Source organism: Solenopsis invicta, chromosome 1, assembly GCF_016802725.1.
Source record: "Solenopsis invicta isolate M01_SB chromosome 1, UNIL_Sinv_3.0, whole genome shotgun sequence".
Taxonomy (NCBI): Eukaryota; Metazoa; Arthropoda; class Insecta; order Hymenoptera; family Formicidae; genus Solenopsis; species Solenopsis invicta.
Genome location: NC_052664.1, coordinates 4,545,016 through 4,567,476, shown reverse-complemented (window position 1 = coordinate 4,567,476; position 22,461 = coordinate 4,545,016). Strand labels below are relative to the sequence as shown.

The 22,461-nt window shown below is 28.3% G+C and overlaps 1 protein-coding gene across 3 annotated transcripts in view; it reads left to right on the top strand.

Annotated features, from left to right (window-relative positions):
• Positions 1-22,461, top strand: part of LOC105205392 (TOX high mobility group box family member 3) — a 280,237-nt gene that overhangs the window by 234,184 nt on the left and 23,592 nt on the right. For all 3 annotated transcript variants that reach the window (XM_026138290.2, XM_039454995.1, XM_039455000.1), the window contains 2 exons: positions 7,851-7,970; positions 10,194-10,309. In XM_026138290.2, the coding sequence (XP_025994075.2) occupies positions 7,851-7,970; positions 10,194-10,309 (236 nt within the window). The remainder of the gene's footprint in view (positions 1-7,850; positions 7,971-10,193; positions 10,310-22,461) is intronic.

The following is a 22,461-nucleotide window of genomic DNA, read 5'->3' as shown; positions in this document are numbered from 1 at the left end:
ATTCTTTAAATGCTATGACAGAGAACTGTCAAACTGCTGTCATATGTGTCGGTGTCTTATAAGGACTTTACATTATAAATGGCACGCAAATCTACTTAACTGTATTCATTTAAATTAAAAAAGTCTGATTTAGAACACGGTCTGATTTACCCCACTCTCCCTTATCACAAATTGCTAGTCAATTTAATAATTTTGATGCCTACAAGTATCTACAATATTCCTCTATTTCGAAAACTGTAAAGCATTTATCGTGATAAATATTATCTCGATCAGGGTTTGAATCCCTGGATCTCTCTGCTTTCCGTATTTTCCTAAATATTAATTGTTATGATGAATATTATCAAGTGTCTTGTTAGTGATCAAACTGGTTAAGACACCCGCACGGAATGTAGGAAGATTCAGGTTCAAATCCTGACTGAGGTAATATTTTTCGCAATAAATTCTTTACAGTTTTAAAGATATGGGGGATTGCAGACATGCCTGTAGGCATTAAAATTATTAAATTGACTAACGATTTAATTTGTGATATTACATTTCTTGTTCTACTTAACAGCTGTGTTTTAAGATCCGGTAGACATGCGGCAAGCATCAGAGAAACTTGTACGGTAGACCGAGGCGAATCAAATCACAAGTTTTGAGACAGTTATCATAATTTTTTATTTCATACGATCTGTTTTATCATGTTAATTACTTTTTACATGTTAGTTATTTTCTGCGCGTTCCTTCTGCAGTGGAAACAATAGACAACAATTCTGTATTGCGTGTGATTTAGTACTAGTCGATGATAGGCACGGAAATTCTGAGTGCGCGAAAAAATTTGTTTTATACAAAATTACGATCGCAATTTTGTGTAAATGTGTAACGAAATAAACTCTTTCAAAGAGTTTATTCATTTAGTTTTATTTATTTTTTTTTTAGATTTTATTTCTTTTAAATTCGTGATCTGTTTCGCCAATGTTGGAGTAAATCGGATAATTTCTTTTTCTTGCTTTTTTCGTTGTGCAATAAGAAATGCATATTTATTTATTATTTTATTATATAAAACTGGAGCTAAAGATGTAAAGTTTAAAAATCTATTGTAAAATTTAATAACAAAATTAATTTTTTATTTTTTTATCTATTAAGAAAAAATGATCCAATTCTCCTCAGTCTATCTTAAATATATATGAACTCAGCTAAAATGTCGTTATTGTGTACTAAGATCCGTTTTCGACTGGTTAGCCGCTTTTCTCAATTTATAAGTTTAGATTCGTTTCAGATTCGTTTCAGCCATAAAAATATAAAAATGTATAACGTGTTATACGTTTTGTAGAAAGTCTTTTAGAACTAATATACCTTTTAACGAGTTTATAGCTCAGCTTAAGGCAGATTAGATATAATTTTAAAACTGCTTTTGTTTGATCTGTTTTTTATCTTAAAATATTAGTATAGAACTTTTGTTTATACCTTATATTTGTAGCATATCCTAATCCAGTTTATTAACTAATGGTCGTAAAATGATAAAATTGCAATTTTTATACTTATGACAAAATTATTAAATTTTAATAAATATTTATTTGAATTAATGAATACTAATGAAATATTTAGTAAATATAAGTATATATTTATTTTGTACAAGAATCACTAATTTAATTTACAATGAGAAAAAACATTTGTTACATTACAAACTAAACTATTTTGTCCTTGGTTAAAAAAATTTGAATGATTAATATGAATAAATTATACAATTTATTTATATCACTAAATAACTGTTGAATTAACCCAATTTAGTTGATCGTATCGGACTAAATATTTTAATTTTTTAACAATATTTTTTCAATGTATTATTTTTTTATAGAGTAAATATTTATGTACTGTAAATAAATATTTTATTGGTACTATTTAAATAAATATTTATTAAAATTTAGGAATTTTTTTCCCTAGTGTAGTAACTTAGCAGATTTCTTCAAATTCTGACGTGATAGAGATATTCTTGGGTCAGGTTCGTATTTAGCACCTAAATATTTAGAGAAAATTGTTTATAAAGGTTTAAGTCTAGGGAAAAAAGTTAATTTTTTGTTGTTTAGTCTATTTAGCGATTACTTTAAAGAAGTTTGGATAAATTTTTTATACTTATTATAGGTTTGTTCCTCGGTTTGTTCTCAATTTTTCACTTTGAGCTAGTCCAGTAGACAGTAATATCTAATTTTAGTTTTATTCAATTTTGTCCGCTTGTGATGTGATATGTTTAAAATAGTTTATTTTTTTTAAATATATGTTTTTACAATGTTTTATAGTCTGTGTATCAATAGTTACGTCATGTGAAAAGAACTTAATTTAAAAATTAAGTTCTTGAATAGAGCACAAATAGACAATGAATACAGTCATATATTGACTAAATATAGGACGCGTTCGGTCGGTTGCTAGTCGCTCGATTCAATTTAAGCATTCACTAATTGTCAATCTACGATAAATAACCATCAGTTATAATTTATTTAACGCGCGAATATTGCGTGCTTCGATTTTGTAGCTATAGCAAATCTGTTGATAATAAATATCTTAATTCGTAGGTCGATTAAAAGCAAAAATTGATTACTAAAGATAAATTGCTTACACTACAAATATTATGTAGTTCGATCTGCGATCACTTATATAATTAGAACAATACTTGCACGTTATATACGTTATATAATTTATATCTCATTGTTATTAAATATAACAACGATGTTGTTGTATTTGTATTGAGAAAATGTTGGTCGAAGAAAGTTTCGCTCGTGTTTCTGTGGTATGTACGTTTCATCGTATCATTATAAATGTACGCGAAACGATATTATTGCGAGTCGAATGTTTTCGACATACTTATATTTAGAATGCTGTTCGTAAAAAGTCGATCCCATTCTATATTTTTATGATTGCTTCGATTTCTCGTTCCGCTGTTTCAATAATAATTACCGAGACGTTTCAGAAACATTTTATATTTCATGTTTTTTGTGAAAAACATGTTGAAATTTATACAATCCAATATATGTATTAATATCAAAAGTTTGTTTTATGAAAGTTTTTATTCATATAGATAACATCAATTTTATATTTTTAAACATTTTATGCAGCTTTAGATTTTATGTAGTTTTAGATTTTATTTTTATTTTTATTGCTTGTTTTTCCAGTTATTTTTATATTGCGCTTGCTCAGTCGTACTTTCTCTATTACAGTCATTAATTATGTACAGCAACCTTCTTAGATCGATATCAAGACATTTGTTTTTTTTCTTCACAATTGATTTCTTTTTATCCACCTACTTATATACCACTTTCTAAAACGTTTACGCTATGCCTTTTGCGCTTCCAATAAGGATTGAATTACACGAATAATTCTTAAATAATAATCACACACAAAAAAAACAAAAGAAAAAATATTGTTTGCATTTTGGTTTATTTTAATAATGTTTTCGAGATGGCTTAATATGAATTTAATCTAATTATTAACATGATAAATAAATTTTGAGATGGTGAATCTAATATGGTAAGAAATTTCATAAAATTCTTAATAAGTCAGTGTATATTATTTTCTTCGTACGTCTTAACATATTTGTTCAATATAATTTTTGAATTTTTTGATTACAAATTTGACGTTAAAATTACAATCTTTTTAATATTTTAAATTTATAAATTTGCAAAATTTGTTACAAAATATAGTATTTAATTTTGATCGTATATTTTTTACATGAGAAACAAGAGTTTTAATCTAATACACACACATGCACACATATATACATATATTATACATAGGGTATATTTTCTCTAACTCAATTATTTCCACCAATGCAAAATAATTTTGATTTTAGTTTAATTGACTTTTTATCTTTTTCTAATTCTCAGAATTATAAAAAGATAAAAAATAAGTCAAACTGAGATCAAAGTTAATTTATATTTATGGAAATGGATTAGAAAATGTTTGTTTGTAATGATACGAAAGAATATCAAAGGAAAAGTTGTTTGTTTCGATGTTTGTTTCATAAAATATTATGAAAACATTTGTTTCAACGTCACATTTTTTTTTAAGATTTTAAGGTCATTGCTATTTTTTTAATGGAGTGGTATATTTTCACGAATCTAGTTATAAATGTAACACTGTAAATCAGTAAGATTTTACTGATTTAATTTTACAGAGTAAGATATGTTGACCTTGAGATCATAAATGTAGAAAAATTATAATTTGTGGGATAAAACTGAATCAACTAAATATGTTTTTAATATGTGTTTCAAATGTAGTAAATTTTACATATTTTTATTGCTAAAGTAATTTTTACATTTACATAATAATAATTATATTATAAATTAATTATTAGCATTCAATCATTAGCATTATTTTGAATAATTCCAAGTCGCGATTCATACTGAACGAAACTTGCAGCAATATTCTAATCACTGTCATTTTCTACAATCTTTTTCCAACATTCTGATAGCATATGGATGATTCGATCATAAAATGACCTTGATTTTGCATTGAAAAAGGAAGAGATACAGTTTCTAATAGCTTTCAAATATGCGAACTTTTTTTTATTCAAATTGTTTTGCAATAATTGATATAAGTGGTAATCCGATGGTGTGATATAGCAGAACATGATGGATGTGATATGAGAACATAATGGGTGTGATATGATTTCTTTATCTTACGCGAGGTTTGATTTGTGTTGTTTCGCATAGTCGTGATGAAAATCAACTCCCTTACAATTGGCCAGAATTGGACGCTTTTCCTGGAATGCTATTTTTAAATTATTTAATCCTAGGCCCTCGTCATTATTTTTGATTACCTTCTTTACCTATGAGTTTATGAAATCCTTTAATTTTGTTATGCTATATTTCTGAACAGAAGCACATTTTTTGATTCATAATATACGAAATCGATACATATTTTACGAATATTTGACGAATATTTAAGTATGTAGCTCGAAGAGTGAAACTTATAAGAGTATTGATTTTTTTGTGAAAAGTCTTATTTTTTTATCTTTAAAATTACCTCAGAAAGAAGCATCACTATCTTTATGTTTGTGAATGATGTGAATTTTTAAAGGATTGAGCATATATGTTTTATCAAGTACAAAAGGGTTAAGTAAATTTAATTAAAAAAATATATTAAAAATTAAGGAAAGATTTTTCAATGTATAAAAAGGTTGTTAGGCAAAAATAATTTTTAATAAAAAAAATATAACTATAATTTAAAGAGATTATTTTATACTTTTGTTTGTAAATTAGAACTTTATTATAGTATCTCTATTTATACAATATGAGAAGCGAGAAAAAGACATTCTTATTACATAACAGGTATCCAGATTATTGATTAAACTTAATAGAAATTTGGTCGATCCAGGACTTATTAAAATACTAAAGCATTGAAATACTGTATAATCTCAATTAGAAGCCATTATGTGTATAATGTACATTGTAAAAAAAGTTTGTGAACTTAAATAATATGTGTAATATTACAGAATTACAATATATAGTGTAAATTGTAAAATTGTTTCTTACAAAAATTATTTTTACGTCAAATTGTGTAAATATATCTTCATGTTAGAAGAATAAAATTATAATAACAATAATACACCTATTATATTACTCGTATATTGTAGCAATAGTAAATTAGAATAATAATAATAATATAAATTTAAGACCGTGATTTTTATTAACAAATTAAATAGGAGAAGATAGGTCAAGACAGTATCAAGAGAGATAGCAAGAATTTGATGTTGAAAAAATATTTTATACGTGATTTTTACGTAGAGTTTCCAATTCCCTCAAACTGCGCGACGTTACTTTCGGTTTCAAACACAGCTCTTGGAGTGAACCGTAACAGTGTTATCACAGAATTAAATTGGAAATCAACTTTAATAATATCGATGCTAACATCTCTAAAATCTTTTACCCCTAATATAATTATAATAACAATAGTATTTTATAGTTTTTAGATAAATTTACAAATTTTTGTAATATTTTGTACATAATGATAAAATTACACATAATGATAAAACATAATGATAAAATTACACGTATTTCCATTTAAATGTTTGTACATACAGCTTAAAAAATTATACATTATTCGTTGGCGGATTATTACATAAGTATTTCTATGAACTTAACTTTAATTGTAAAACTTTTGCAAATTGTCCAATTACTACAAAGAGGAATAATTTTATTCCCAAGTTATACCTTTACTCTTACACATGATGCATAAATATATACTTTTAATAGAGGGTCTTAAATTATCTACTGTAATAGTTGTAATTTGGCATGTAATTTATTTACAATGTAGCAAAGATGATTTATCTTGCTATTTGCCGCAAACTTGGGACTCATATGTCTCTTGATTTCTAAGCTAAACTTACATTTACAGATTTCGCAAGAATGTTTCTTGTGAAATCCTTGTTTCTAATCATATTTCTTTGAAAATTGCATGTATGAAGAAAGTTATCGTATAATTCGTGTTGAAATAATATGTAATTTGTATACGTGAGCACAAAATCGAAATAGAACGACTAAAAAAAAAAAAAAATGATAAGAGAACGGATAGGTTGGTTGCATAACCAGGAAACCATCTAAATAATATTTCTTCAGGAAGAAGAACCAAGTTGCGAGAGTCGCGCGCAAGTTTTAACGAGATGGCGGAACGAGTTTAGTTCACAGCGAGGAAAAGAAAAACGACGAAGACGACGAGGACGACGACGACGGCAGGAAGAACGATATTTCTTCGTCGTTCGTTCGCCTTTCTCTTCACCCTCACGTTTCACCCACAGTCTCGGGGCCGATCGTACTATTTTCCTTATCTCTTTTCTTCTTCTAACTCTCCATTTACCTGCAATCCAATGTGATTTGCGAATACGGATTTAATATCGTCCAAGAAATAGAGATAGAAGAGAAACAAATGAAAAATGGCTTATTGAATAAAGTAACGGTATCTGGTACGTTAAGGCACTGTTAAACATTTAATTAACGATCATTGCGCAGAACGGAAATAATCGATTTTCGACACGTTGGCAGTAATTTGTTGCGATAGCGGCAAGGTCATGCGCGCATTAGATCGTAATTAGAACGTAATTTCTATTACGAGTGAACCGTGAGGTGGTGTCGTGCGATGGCACAAACAAAATAAATTTTGCAATAAACAATCCGCGGAATTAGGTATAATAAAATGATTAACGGCATGTATAAATCTGGTTTAAATGTAGCAGCACCTGCTCCATTCTGACAAATCGCGCATATCGCACAAACTATGGCAAGCAGTTATTCAAATTTCGATCTGACACTGTCGCTAGTTATTTCATCCTCGATACTTTAATAATAGCGAAATAAAGTACAGGCAGGTGGAATATACTATAGCTACATCGAGAGACGATCGATAGCCAAGCGTGTTTCTTCAAAGGAAAATTCCTGACGCTATTAAATCCAATTTCAAAACTTTTATTCTCCCTACCACTACGCGCGCCACGGCAAATTTATTTTCCTTCCCCTTTGTGAAGGGGAATAAATTGCTAAAAGGATTCCGAACAATATAACGCTATTTATCATCCACCAAGGGACGTTGGAAGGTTGATTCTTTGATTCCACTTCCACATCGACCTCTCCTTTTCTTCGTCTTTTCCCCGAAACTTTTCATCTCCATCGTTCTTTCTCTATCGATCGTTTCACATACAAAGATATACAACAACTAAAAGTAAAAACTTTTTATTCACTAACAGTAATTCACTAACGAAGAAAAGTCACGTAAATCTGCAAAACATAACATTTCAATAAGATAGAAGATATAAATTTTTGTTTTCTCAGAAATGTATGTAATTAAATCAAATTTAATTCATGTACGTAATTTATTTGTTTCAGACTTTTCATACACCGAGTTTCGGTGACGAAGACTTTGATATACCAACCATTCATCCTCATTCGCATCCACAACAGCAGCAACACCATCAACAACATGACTCTATGTATGGTCAGCCACAGGTATGCTTCGATTTGACAATGTTAAAATGCTACGTATTCATATTTTGTCTCGGGACACTCCAAGTTTTAGATTAAATTTTCACATAAAGAGCGCATGCTATTTTTCTATTAGTATTTTTGCAATCTTTTAACTGTAATTTGGCTTCTTTTATACTTCTGCAAAAGACGTGCAAACTATTCGAATCGAATCGAATTAAGTATTCGAACTTCCTAGATTCGAAATTTTTAAATAGAGTAATATAGAAATAATATGGAATATTTGTTTCTTAATTAACATTACTTCGATATAAACGTATATTAAGATTTCTAATTTATGCAGGATTTTTAAGAAATATTTTAGCTATAACGTTTAATAAATAAAAATCTCCAAATTTGAAATCTAACTTTAATATTAAAAAAAGTAGAAAGTGTAAAAAAATGGGAAGTTTAGAAAATGGAATATAATGGAATATGAGTCTTTCTAGAATAATAATGAACGTAAAATGCAAACTTATTTATGTAAACTGTGGGTGTGTATTTATGTAATCAAAATAGTGTTCAACATAATTCATACGTTTATCGTATAATGGCATATAAAGAATAAAATAACAACAATTAAAAACACAAAATTGATTTTTGATTTAATGATTAAAATTTTAAATAGTTGAATTATTACGCAAAAGAAATATTATTATTTAAAATAAATATTATTAGAACAAGAACAAAAACGTTTATATTTTTGTACTACTTGAGTATTTTGAAATGATAATTTATATAAAATAAAAATCTTTGAACGTGACAAATGAATTTAAAATATGAAAAATGATGATATATAACTCTTGTTAAAGAATATATAAAAGACGATCATATATAATATATAAATGTTACAATATATTCCTTATTCTCTGTCCTTAAAGTATTTCATATTATTTGCACATTTTCATGTGACAAATAAAATTTTCTCATGTCAATAAAGGAGTTTAGAAGACAGTATATCTCATATGCTGCAGTATATCTCATACAATTGATACAATTATTCGAAATATTTATGAAATATATTAAAGCATCTACTTTGAGTTTATGGAAACATGGTTAAGATATATTCAATACTGGATATATCCAGGAATAATAAAGATAAATAATAATAAAGGTACTTGCAGGAAAGAGAGCGATTCGCTGTTTATTATAGTATGTTTTTCATGAATTGCAACAATTTTCAAGAATTGTTACTTGACTTAAGTATTATGTTTAAAAAATAAGTTCCTATTTCATATTATCTGCTTTTACTCTAGTTCGAATTTAAATCATAAACATTTAAATCTTTGAGTTTTGAATACAAATCATGTATATATATATATATATATATATATATATATATATATATATATATATATATATATATATATGTATATATTGAGAATTATAAAATTATTTTAATTAACGTTATATATAATTAATATATTTTTTATTTTTCTCTCTTATATAGAAGATTTTTTATTATCTATATCTTAAAATTCAAGTTAACAATAATTATATTGTTAATTTAAATTTCAACGTTAATTAAAAGGTATATATCGACGATTTGATAAAACAAACCTTAGTTCTCTAACTTTTACATATTTTTTAAAATTTTGTGGTCAATTCATTGAATGTTGACTTCTGCGAAGTATTAAAAAGATAAATTACATGTAACAATGCAGAATAAAATACATGCACATATACATGCGACCAGTGGACGTGAAAAAGAAAAGAAAAAAGAAACGATGTCAGAATGATGTATCAGCCATTTAATAACTTCCGCATTCGGGCATTATTCATGTAACGTTCAAGACATTATTTTTAGACGCACGCTCATCGTTTTCTCCCTCTCGTTTCGACCTCGAGATAAAGAGATAAAAAGATGTTGAAACGCGCAGTAGAAATTCTACGATCTTCATCAACGAGAAAAGCTTCGAAGGAAATAATTAATTCGCGTAATATTTTTTTATAGTAAGGCATTATTCTCAACGATTTTTTTATAACCTTGCTATTTATATTAATATTATGGGAAAAAGTGAATACTCTGAATAATCGCGAATCTACGTGATTGTGTACTATCTTTATAATCTGTATTTAAAATTGAGGGATCAAGAAATTGGCCTGGTTGGATTTAAGAGTTTTTTTTTTTTTACGAACATGCAATTTTGTTGTATAAAAATTATGTATCTAATTAACGTATTTATTCTTTATATTAAATTATTATAGATAATGCAAGGTAGCGGTCTGCAACAATCACCGGATGGTTTGAATTTAGACGCCGGTGGATATCAGCAACAGCTCTATTTACAGCAAGAACATTCGATGCAACAGATCAATGTCAGGTTAGTACGACTCAATTCTTTGAGTTCCCGTTAATGTTAACGGTATAAATTAGACCTTGATTTTGCGCATTAAATTCATGCACTTTTTCAGTCTGTACGAGCGCAATATTCGAACTTAGTAAACATTAATATAATATCAATGTTATAACTGTACTCACATTTAACAATATAAATATAATATGTATAATACATATACATAACAATTATATTGTTGGATGTAAAATTGATGTTATGTTACTTGATATTTATAAGAATCATTTAATAGGAAAAATAAAAAGTGAAAGAAATTTATTCTTAATCAAACTCTATTTTTAATCAAGCTCGTGTAATTTAGGCAAGACGAGCAATATCAATCAATGGTACATGAAAGAGAGAGAGAGAGAGAGAATTTCAAAATGTTATATTATCGTTTTTCCTTAGTTTTCGAACTAGAATAAAACTTAAACGGAATTCGAACAGATGGCGATGAACGGAAGCTACGCATAGTCCAAGGCGTAACAAAACAAGATTAATGAACATGGAACATTCTTGGCTATCTTATATGATCGTTCATTGATGCCAATGACATTACGAGAGCTCTTGACTTGTTTGCGCCGCAAAAATTATTCCGCTGCGATTGAGTATCATTACTTTATTAAGATACGTGAAGCTTTGCTTTCCATGAAAAAGGAGGCTATACCGATTAAAATTGCGGGAATAAACTTGGGTCTGAAATTACGTTCCTTCTCATAGTATCGTGACTGTTTTGTAACGTTAATAACAATTTACGCGTTAACTTGGGGAAACTAGACGAAATTCTGCGAATGGAAAATTATTGAATTAGCGATATACTCTCTTGCATGTGGTATATACAGCAAACATCGTGCACCATCGCAACATACCGTTTGCATAACTCCAAATTATGGAAATTCGACTTACCTCGTTATTGCACACTGTCCTGCAGCAATTTGAGTAAAGCCAATTTTGATCGTTGCATATATAGTTCGTAGCACGATAGAGAACGAGATCTCATTCATTTCTACATTGTTCTCGCGAAAATTATCTGCGTAAAATTAATCTCGTAATGCTCGAGATGATCGAATGAGAAAGTCATGCATTTATGTTTTGCTGTGGCGATAAATGCTCTATAGGATAAGATTTCATAATTACGAAATGATATGAAAATTACGAAATGATATGAAAATTACATAAAATTGTGTGCAATTATATGTATGGAATAAGTGCAAAAGTTTGTACTTGATTCTAATAGATGTCACTAGGAGGACTGTATGGTCTTGTCATTAATTGTTTTGTATGTTGTACATCTATGTAAGAATGACGTACTCAATGATTATTTGCGCAAAAGACTTGTGCGTTTTGATTGAATTTACGTTGTGAAAAAATTTTGAACAGATCCATTTATAATATGTTATGTTTTTATGAGTTTTGGAAAGGTGTAACAATTGATATTGCCGTAAAAAAACATGTAAGATGTCTATCAGGATCATGTATCAGCAGTTTAAACTATTAAGAAATGGCTAAATTTAGATAATTTTTATCGTGATAATTTTTATCTTGATTAGTCACGATCATCCGACGTTTTGGCATAGATGATGAGATTGTGTGCAATTTAGAACAAAATAATTTACAAATTTTAATAGAAGATTGCTGAAAGGTTCAACATTCACAAATTGACAACATTTCGGTATTTAAAAAGGTTAATTTCACTTTGAAACTTGATATACGGGTGCTGCATTTGTTAACCGATGCAAACAAATTCGAATCGAGTTTCTGTAATTATTTCTTTGCTTGGCTGACTAAATAAGCAGTCGTTTTTAGATCGACTTGTGATTGGCGATGAAAAATCAATCCAATGTTTTATGCAAACGCACTTGGAAACTAGCAGATGAGCGTGCAGAATCTATAGCAAAAGTTAATTTACATTTTAAGAAGATGATGCTTTCTGTTTGGTGGAATTGTAAAGAAATAATTTATTTTAAGCGATTCCCTAATGATTAACTTTGACAAGTACTATCAATAATTAGACAATTTAAGGATGGCAAACCAGGCGAAGTATCCAATTTTGACCAATAAGGGAGTCATTTTTACCACAACTATGCGAAATACACACTGCAAAGCAAACATCATGCAAACTATAATATATAAACTGAAATAGGATGTCGTATCAAACCCACTACCATATCGCACCTTCGAATTACTTGTTTTAGTTATTGCAAAACGATTTCAATAGGAAAAAATTTGCATCTTTGAAAGCCGTCAAAAGTCTTTTATTTCTTCCTTCATGAAAAACCGAGGACAAAGTATTCATAAGCTATTAAAACGTTGGAAAAAGATTATAGAAAATGACGGCAGTGACATTGATTAATAAAAATTTTATCGAGTTACTGTTCGAGTTTGAATAACAAATCGGGCATAAACTTTTGCATTTAAATTAAAAAAAAATATTGATTTTTTTACAAGTTATTAATAATTTTTTCCGCAATTAATTTCGAAATAATATTTTAAAATTATAACGATATGGCGAATTATCTTTCTGGTTTATTTGTAAAATTAAATTTAGAAAAAAGTTGTTCAATAATTGAAAAAAAGAAGAAAACTTGTTCAAAGTCACAAAAGTAGTTTTGTTGGCCATCACGGGGAGTTAAAAATTTGAATTTTTGAAGATTGAAAGTAAAGTATTTATATAGATTTTATAGTTACTATATAGGTTTCTAATCTGAAGTCAGAATTACAAAATTCAAAATAGCAGATTGTTTTTGCGACAACTCAATGAAATTATTTGAAACTTGATACATATGAGTTTTCATGATCGCTGAATATAAAGTCAGATTTACAAAATTAAAAAAAGCGGATTTTTTTGCTATTTTAAATTGTGTAATTCTGACCTCGAATTCATGTTTAGCAACCCAAATAGACACATGATACCAAATTATATTGAAATTCAAATATTTTTTCGAATTTTGACACATGTATTTCAAGAAATGCATAAACTTACTAACTTCAAGGTCGAGCGGCAACGTGAAGATATAATCGATTTGGATGAAAAATTCAAATTAATAAAACGGTCAGTATTCGAACTAAAGTTAAGGTTGGTAAAAAATTTTTAATTATTGTTCTCTTTTCTCTTTATTATCACATTAACATTATATTTATCTATGACTAGTTGGATTTTTTGAGATGTCAGACTGTTTAAAAAAAACATCTTCTATGTGTGAAATCTGCGCACTCTGGATTGTTTGAATAAAATTGATTCTGTGTTGAAACAATGGTTATCAGTTTTTTAAAATGTCTTTCGTGTGAATTCTGTGCGAAACTTGGCTTTGTGTTATAATCGTTGTTATAAAATGTTTTTTTTTGCGTAAAAATTGTGTTATTTTATTGTTATGTTCATGACTTCTTATGATTCAGCAAGGGTATAAATAAGTCAATGTTTAGAATTTCGTTTGTTTGGGTAATGAATTAATTATGAAAGAATGTTAGTTTTATTGAATTGTACTGAAGAACGAGTAACGTCTGAAATGTTTATTGTTGATTTTATGTGATAATAAAGGGTAGAGAGAATAAATAATTAAAAAATTTTTACCAACTTTGACTTTAGTTTGAGTACTGATCGTTGTTTTAATTTGAATTGCGTTTCGCATAGTTCGAGCATTAATGCGAAGTGATTATATATATATGTGTATATATATATATATATATATATATATATATATATATATATATATATATATATATATAGGTATCTCAGTATCATTAAATCTCAGTTCAAGTATTTATTTACATAAGATCCATAACAAGGTACTCTAACTTTAGTTGAAATATTTATGTATTTGTATTTTATATACTCAAATACATAGAATACTTTAACTTCAGTTTAAGTATTTATACATTTACCTTAAATATATGAAAGATACTTCAATTTTCGCTTAAATATATATCTTACATATATTATATCTAACTTGAATATATGAGATACTTGAACTTTAGTTCGAGTATCTTTTGTATTCAAATTAAATATATATTTATATATTTATATAAATTATTATGTATTTAACCTAAGTACATAAATGTTTGAACTGAACAAATTTAATTGAATGAACAAGTTTAATTGAGTTTTTTCCTCAGTGTATAAACCGAATTTTCAGAAGTATTTAAAAAAAGTCGAACATATGAAAATTTGTACAGTTGTCAAATCTGAGTAATGTGTAATGAAGTGAAAAATGTTAGATGTGTGATACGAGTACTTACAATCCAACTTGAAAAGTTAGTCTTACTTTCCGAACAATAACATATATATTTAAATAATTATAAAATATAATATGAATGTAATTTTTTAAATAATTATATGATATAAATATATCTTAAATTGAATTTCTCTAAGTTTTGTCAGTTATTTAGAAATTGTATTCTTGCAAAACTGCTGTGTTATGACAAATCAGCTTAACGCAATTATTGCGAAATTTTCTTCAATTCATGATTCGTTATTGTGCAACGTTTCTACAATCTGCTTATTAGATTGAAATAGAGACTTGACAAAGTTGACAACATAATATATACATTACATGATTCCGTTGCGTTAAGAGTTAAGCAAACGGTATCATTCCATAACAGACTGAAACTTAATCAGTGAGAGATCGGAGTAGTCGATGCGCGATTCCTGCTTTTGTTTCCCCAACAATATTTTTTACACGAGAATATTTGTATTATTTCTCACTGCTATTATATAAAATTATATCTTCTCGCGAAAGACGAAGCATTCCTTTCTTTGTTCTAGGCGAAATGAAAGAAAATTGTTTGTTGTCTACTGAATGAATAAATGTATGCGTGTTATACGCTCACATATATGCTGCGTATTGTATGCTGCGTGCCTGCATGCCTGCGTGTATATCTACGCAAGACGTAACTGAGGCTATGATTTACCGTGTATTAAAGCCTACCGTAACGTCCGTGAGAACCTGTCATTACGCAGTCTTACAAACCTCAATTTAGAACGTCGAAATTTCTTTTATTTAGCATACATCACTCCGAGATAGGAGATGATGATGAATGCTTTCTCATCCCTTTGCCCTTCGCTCAGAAATATCGTCGAGTATTGAAAGTGGGCGTACTTTGCTATTCAAATTATACACTGTAATCAGTCTGATTAGAGATAGGAAAATACGTCGAGTAAAAGTATCTAAGATCTAAATGCGCGTTATTGGCACAGGTTGGTACGTAAATCGAAGTAGATTTATCACCAATAGTTATCTGCGAGCAATTATCTTGTGCATAATATGACTCATAGACTACCAATAACCACGCTCTTGTGTAGAATGCACTGTATCGTATAGCTGACGTAATCTTATAAACAAATCGACAAATAGTATTTGCAAGAAGTATCGTATGTACATGTTACGAGTATATGTTTCATTCAGGCGAATAGATTCGATGATATTAATTATTTTGACAAAACGTATTTTTTTTAAATAGACAAAGAAACGATGATTTGTACAAGAAGACGAAACGACGATGGCATAAAACAAAAGACATAATTTCATAAGAGTTGCTAATCGTAAGAAACGCTAGTAAATATTAATTAAATTAATTAACTTATTCATGAAATTATATTGGCCGTGAGAATGCGAGAGTAAAACTAATTGCTCATGCGACGATAAGCAACCGATTAATGGTTACGCACAATCAGTAAATTTTATAGACTACACCGAAAAAAACAAGTTGTTAATTAAATTTTTTAACTTGAATCAATTTGTTTAGTTCAAGTATTTATATATTTAAATTATGTTTATAAATATTTTTTGACCTATATAAAGTTAAATATTTTATGTTCTTAACACAAAGTGGGAGTAAAATACATTAAACTAATATACAGGGTGGGACAAAAGTCTGGATACACCCTCATAACTTTTGAACGAATCTAGATAGAAAGTTGAAATTTGGAGAAGTTATATAGAATTGTGAAAGTTATTTACTGATTTTATCAGTTTGACCTTGGATGGCGTTGCCTAGGTCACATCGAAATCATATTAACTTTTTTAAATTGAATACCCTATTTTTGATTCCAGAATCTAATAGCTGGTGTCAAGAACTTTCCAAAACACTATAAATAAGTTTATTTTTGTTAAGTGCTTTCCGAGTTGTGAAGCTTGAAAGCTAGAGTGTACTGTAACTTTCAAGCGTCATAACTCAGAAAGTACTTAATGAAAAATAACTTTTTTATAGTGTTTTGAAAGTCCTCGAAATTGACTATAAGAAAATGCAATAAAAGATATAGAATGTTAGAGTATTGATAGTTCCCTAATTAAGGGGTACTGGTACTTCCCTAACATTCTATATTTTTTATTGCATTTTTTGTAGTCGATTTCGAGAACTTTCCAAAACACTATAAAGAAGTTATTGTCTTTTTTATTGAGTACTTTCCGAATTATAACGCTTGAAAGTTACAGTACACTGTAACTTTTAAGCCTCACAATTCGGAAAGCACTTAACGAAAATAAACTTGATTATAGTGTTTTGGAAAGTTCTTGACACCAGCTATTAGATTCTGGAATCAAAAATAGGGTATTCAATTTAAAAAAGTTAATGTGATTTTGATGTGATCTTGGCGACGCCATCCAAAGTCAAACTGATAAATCAGTAAATAGCTTTCATAATCTTATATCATTTCTCCAAATTTCAACTTTCTATCGAGATTCATTCAAAAGTTACAAGGCTGTATCCGGACTTTTGTCCCTGTAAATTGTATACTATATATATGTGTGTGTGTGTGTGTGTGTGTGTGTGTGTGTGTGTGTGTGTGTGTGTGTGTGTGTGTGTGTGTGTGTGTGTGTGTGTGTGTGTGTGTGTGTGTGTGTGTGTGTGTGAATGTGTGTGCGTGCGTGTGTATATGTGTGTGTGTGTGTGTGTGCGTGTGTGTGTGTGTGTGTGTGCGTGTGTGTGTGCGTGTGTGTGAATGTGTGTGCGTGCGTGTGTGGGGACGTGTGTGCGTGCGTGTGTATATGTGTGTGTGTATGTGTGTGCGCGCGCGCGCGCGTATGCGCGTGCGTGCGTGCGTGTGTGTACATATATATACACATATTTTTTTATTTCTCTAATTCTTTCAAATCCGGGCAAGGAAGATGATTTATAATATATCAAAATATGTCAATGTAAAAGATTACACAGATTATTTTTAAAAAATAAAATAAATCTAGAATATTTTTTACTTGTTTTCTATTTACGTTTTTATAGTACTTGTTTTAAATTAATTAATTTTTATTGATATTTTTATTATTTCTATTTTTATTGATTTTATCTTTTTTATTAATAGTACTTATTCGTATTAATAGTATTTTATTTAAAGTTATAATATATAGGTTAGTTTATGAAGTGTGACTTGTAAAATTTTAACTTATTTTATATACTTAATGTTTCTTTTTTTTATATTTTTAAAAAAACTAATAAGTAAAATATATTGCAAATAAAATAAAAACTTCAAATATTTATTTTTTATTATTCGAATTATGAGAGAACCATTATATACTTCTTTGACAGATATTCAGACATATAAAAAAAATTATTTCATATAATTTCAAAATATGCAAAAAACAATCTATTTAAAAAAACTAAAAAAATTTATATTTTACAATTAAGATCATTTTTAATTATATTTTTCCTTGTAACTGAACTTATTATATATTGCTACAGAAAAAAGAAATATTGTGAAAAGTATGTCTATATAATAATTTATTATCGAAAAACTACAGTGTCATTATGTTAATTAAGAAAAGTCGTTAATACCAACACATTACTTTTATCTTGGACTGTATTTCTTTAACAAAAATTAAAAATAAAGCTTTTAAAATGTAAATATACTCTAAACAGTGTACTTTATCAGATACAGCAGTTTTGATATTGTTTTGAATTTTGCAATAATTGAGTTTTTCATAAGATAAGCAAAAAAAGATGAGCAAATCTGACAAAATAATCCCAAATCTGATTAGTAGACACAGCAGTAACGGTACATTTTTTTTTAAACTTGAGTGATATATACAATATGCAATTAGTTAATAGGATTCTTAGAAGCCTTTCGATGTAAAACGTTTTTTTTTGTTAATTTATACAAATTTTTTACTCTCTAAATCTCGTAGAGTAAAATACAAGTATGATAAAAAGCCCGTGCACATCAAGTGAAAGTTTAATAAGAGTTGAATTACACTCTAATAGTTGGAGTCTTCTATATAGACTTTCAATCCTTCATCGTCATCTGTAGTATCTCCATATTGTGACCGCTCTAATGTTATCCAACTCCATTTAATATAAACAAACTTCGTCAGTATGAGATTAAGATTTATACCATTCATAATACAAAATTGTTTTGTATTTTATTGAATAAATGTGGTGATTGAGTGATGCTGACACTTGAAAATGTTATACAAACATGTAAATAATGTATTGGAACCATTTTTTTTTTCTCATTCAGTTTCAATCTTGAATGGTTTAACCATCAAATGTCAGCACTGTAAACAGCTGCAGTCACTACATGGCTGCTTCACTTAGGAGGGGATACTCGATCAGTACCAATTAGAGCTTCAAACATTAATATCGCTCATTATATAGAACTCTAATTGTAAGGTGTAAAAGCTACATCTTTTAATGACAACTCAAATTTTCAGCCACATGCGATACTTGTTTTGTTACGATAGTCAGTTGCAAATACGTATGTCAGTATATTTTTCAACGATAGAAAAAGTCGAATATTATTCCGTAATTAAGTGCTTGCATCTAAAAGAATCGAAAATCAAAACCGAGTTGAATTTTATGTACGATGACTTTGCTTCTTCGTTTTCGACAATTAATTTTGGTTGTCGAGTCTAAGCGTGGCCGTATAAATGTGTTGATGATTACAGTGACCATCCGTCCTTTATTTCAAAGGACAGTCCTTTATTTCAAGTAGCTCTCCTTTAGATTTATTCATTTCTTGAAAACTCAATTTTGTCCTCTTTTTAAAAGTTGTATCCTTTACATTTCAATTTTATTCTTTATTTACAAAATTACAGTCTTAATTTGAACATAGTTTGTTTCAGAAAAGGAAAAGTGAAGTTAATTCTGATACATTGAATTGCTATTGGCACTTCTGCGAATTTATTTGATTAATTTCACTAGAGGTTGTTGAAAGAAAAAAATGTTTCAAAAAATTATAGAATTTTGTTTATATTTTCCTGACTCAAACGCTCCTACTAAGAAAATGTTATCAATAACAAATAATATTTGGAGTAGAGAAAAAACCCAACTTGAAGTTGACACTCTTGAAACTGGTATTATTTATACAAAATGCAATTATGAAATTGTTATATATTTAGTTAAGATTCAAGTTGGATCCGTTTTTATTTTTTGGTTATTTCGCACCTATTCCAAATTTAAAGGATTTATTTCAACGCAATAAAACCAGTTTAAAATTATTAGAAAATTACAAAGTGCCTTATTTTGATATACAACACAAGAAAATTTTGAAATGCTTTGATTCCTAACTACCATAAAATGGTTTAGAAACATTAGGAACAAACCCCTAAAATTTTGTCCTTTATTTTTTCGAAGAAAATATAGTCACCGTATTGATGATGAGCGTTTGGGTCGCTAGAAATTGCAACAACAGAGGAAATAGTCGACAAAGTGCATCAAATCGTACTAGATGATCGGAGACTGAAGGTCAGAAAAACAGTAGATGCTGCAAATATATTTTCTGAATGTGTGTTCAAAATATTACACGACAATTTGAGTATGAGAAAACAGATCATGCGATGGATGCTGAGTTTGCTGGTCGGTTTAAGTGGAGTACAAAGGATTTTTTGCGTCGATTCGTGACCGTTGACATAGATTCACTACAATGCATTTAAAAGCAAAGTCAAAACAGTGAACTTCACGAGTATTTTGTAAAATTTGACCAAACTTATTTTATGACGGAATGAAGAGACTAGAAAAAAGGTGGATCAAGTGTAATAAGCTAAAAGGAGACTAAATAATCCTATCTTTTTGTATGATTACCGCAATATTCTAAAATATTAATGACAAAAACACTATGAGATTTCGAAAGTATGCTGTCCTTCGAAATGGAACATATAGCGCGACAATATATAAAGATTAAATTAGGATTATAGATAATAGATTCCTAATACTGTATCTTTTATTCTATCCTATATGATTACTTTCTTATAGCCTATATTGTAGATGTGCCGATTTACATTGCACTCGGATTTTATGTTAAAAACCGCATAAATAGAAAAATAAGAAAGAGAAAATATAAATAAAACAGTGTTGTTTTAGAATTTTACAAAAATGTACAATGATTTAATGTTATCAATAATATACTCACGATTGTTTAAACCGTATAATTTGCAAAACATTGTGTGTAAATTTAGAAAAAATACACGTATAAACTATAAATTTTTATTTTTTTATTAATTATCTAAACACATTAATTTTTAGTTAAAAGAGATGTTTTTATCAATATTAATAAAGTTCAATATTTAATTTTGAGAAGAAAGCGAGTGTTGCTTTGAAAGATTTATATCGGTATTGACGACTTTTCTCTATAAAATATGATGCATAATGTGAAGTTGAAATAATATACCTTGCTAGAATTTTATTTAATCGAAAAATACTTAACTCTTAGTGGTTGCACTAGGTAAGCGTAATCCGGGCCGATCTTCAAAGTTGTGGCACTTGAACATATTTTGAGCAGTGACACTGGGCCTTGAGAAAAAAAAAACTTGTGCATTCTCTCTACAATTTTTTTGATTGGCAGCATTAGTGCGCTGTTAGCCACGGAACTACGAGCGTCCAAAGTATACATATATCCAGGTTACACTAATCTAGTGCGAGCAAATCGTTAGAAAATCGGGATTAATAAAAAAATGAAAATAAAAGTAAAGATGAATAGTTGATTATTTGTAATTCTTGTTAAAATAATTCATAAATAATAATTTAAATTAATTTTATTTTGGTTTTAATGTCAGAGAAAGGAATTTACGTAAATTAGCGCCAATTTTTGTAACTTTATTATTATTTTTGAATAAAGTGGTGAGTTTCTTTAATAGGAAACAATTAAATAAATACTTTTTAAACTAGAAAGATAATTTTATAAATACATTCACTTAATTTTTAAATAGTTTCTGTTAATTTGCTATTTTTGTGTTTTAACAAAAATTTACTGTGAATGCTCTACTTACCATGGACAGTAATGTAATATTGTAATATTTTTTTAACAAAGTACTTTTCTATCTATTGTATCGAAAAAGTAAAATAAAATGGTATTTTTTTTTGTAAGTTGCCATTTTTTGATACATTATCATTAATTTATACTAAGATTATTGTAATTATTATAAATTGTTAATATTTACCACAGACTAACGATAGGAGCACTTTTTCTTACTTATTTTTATCAAAATTCAAAGATTTTTGATCATATAATTAGTTTCAGTAAAACGGAAAAATCACTTATTTTCACTTCATAAAAAAAAATTTTGGAACAGATCATAAAATTGTCTTTAGTTTCTTAAACTTCATTAATTATTGATTTATCACTAAAAAAAATCTATTTTTAACAAAAATACGATACTTTTAAAAAAATCCGTTTTTTTGCATTTTTTTCTGATCACTTTTTATTCGTTGTAAAAATATCTTTTGTGTTACGATTTTTCTGACTTTTGCCTCAAAAAATTCTTTTTTGCAGTCTTTAAACGATAATTTAAAGAAAAAAATAAAATTGATGCATTACAACCCGAGGTATAAGCAATAGAAAACGCCGGATTATGAATACTTGAGTGCAAACAAATACGAATTTTTTTAAAGTGCGAGCACTGAGGATTAATGAAACTTAATCATAATATTTGATAAATTAGCATATGACGGCAAACAGATTTACCGTTTGATTTTTGGAAATACTAGATTTTTATGCGTGTGTATGCGAGGTATACAAATTGGAGGAGGCTAAACTCGATGTTCTATAATATTTGATAATGTTAAAAAAGGTGAAAATGTTAGGAATCCGAATCTGATTGTGAGTTAAAGTCAGAAGGAGAACAGAAGAGAAATGATATAGAATAAGCCGTAAATCTTCCAATGCAGCGCCACCCATATCTCTAAAAGTTGGGTGGATAGTATCTCTATACATGCAT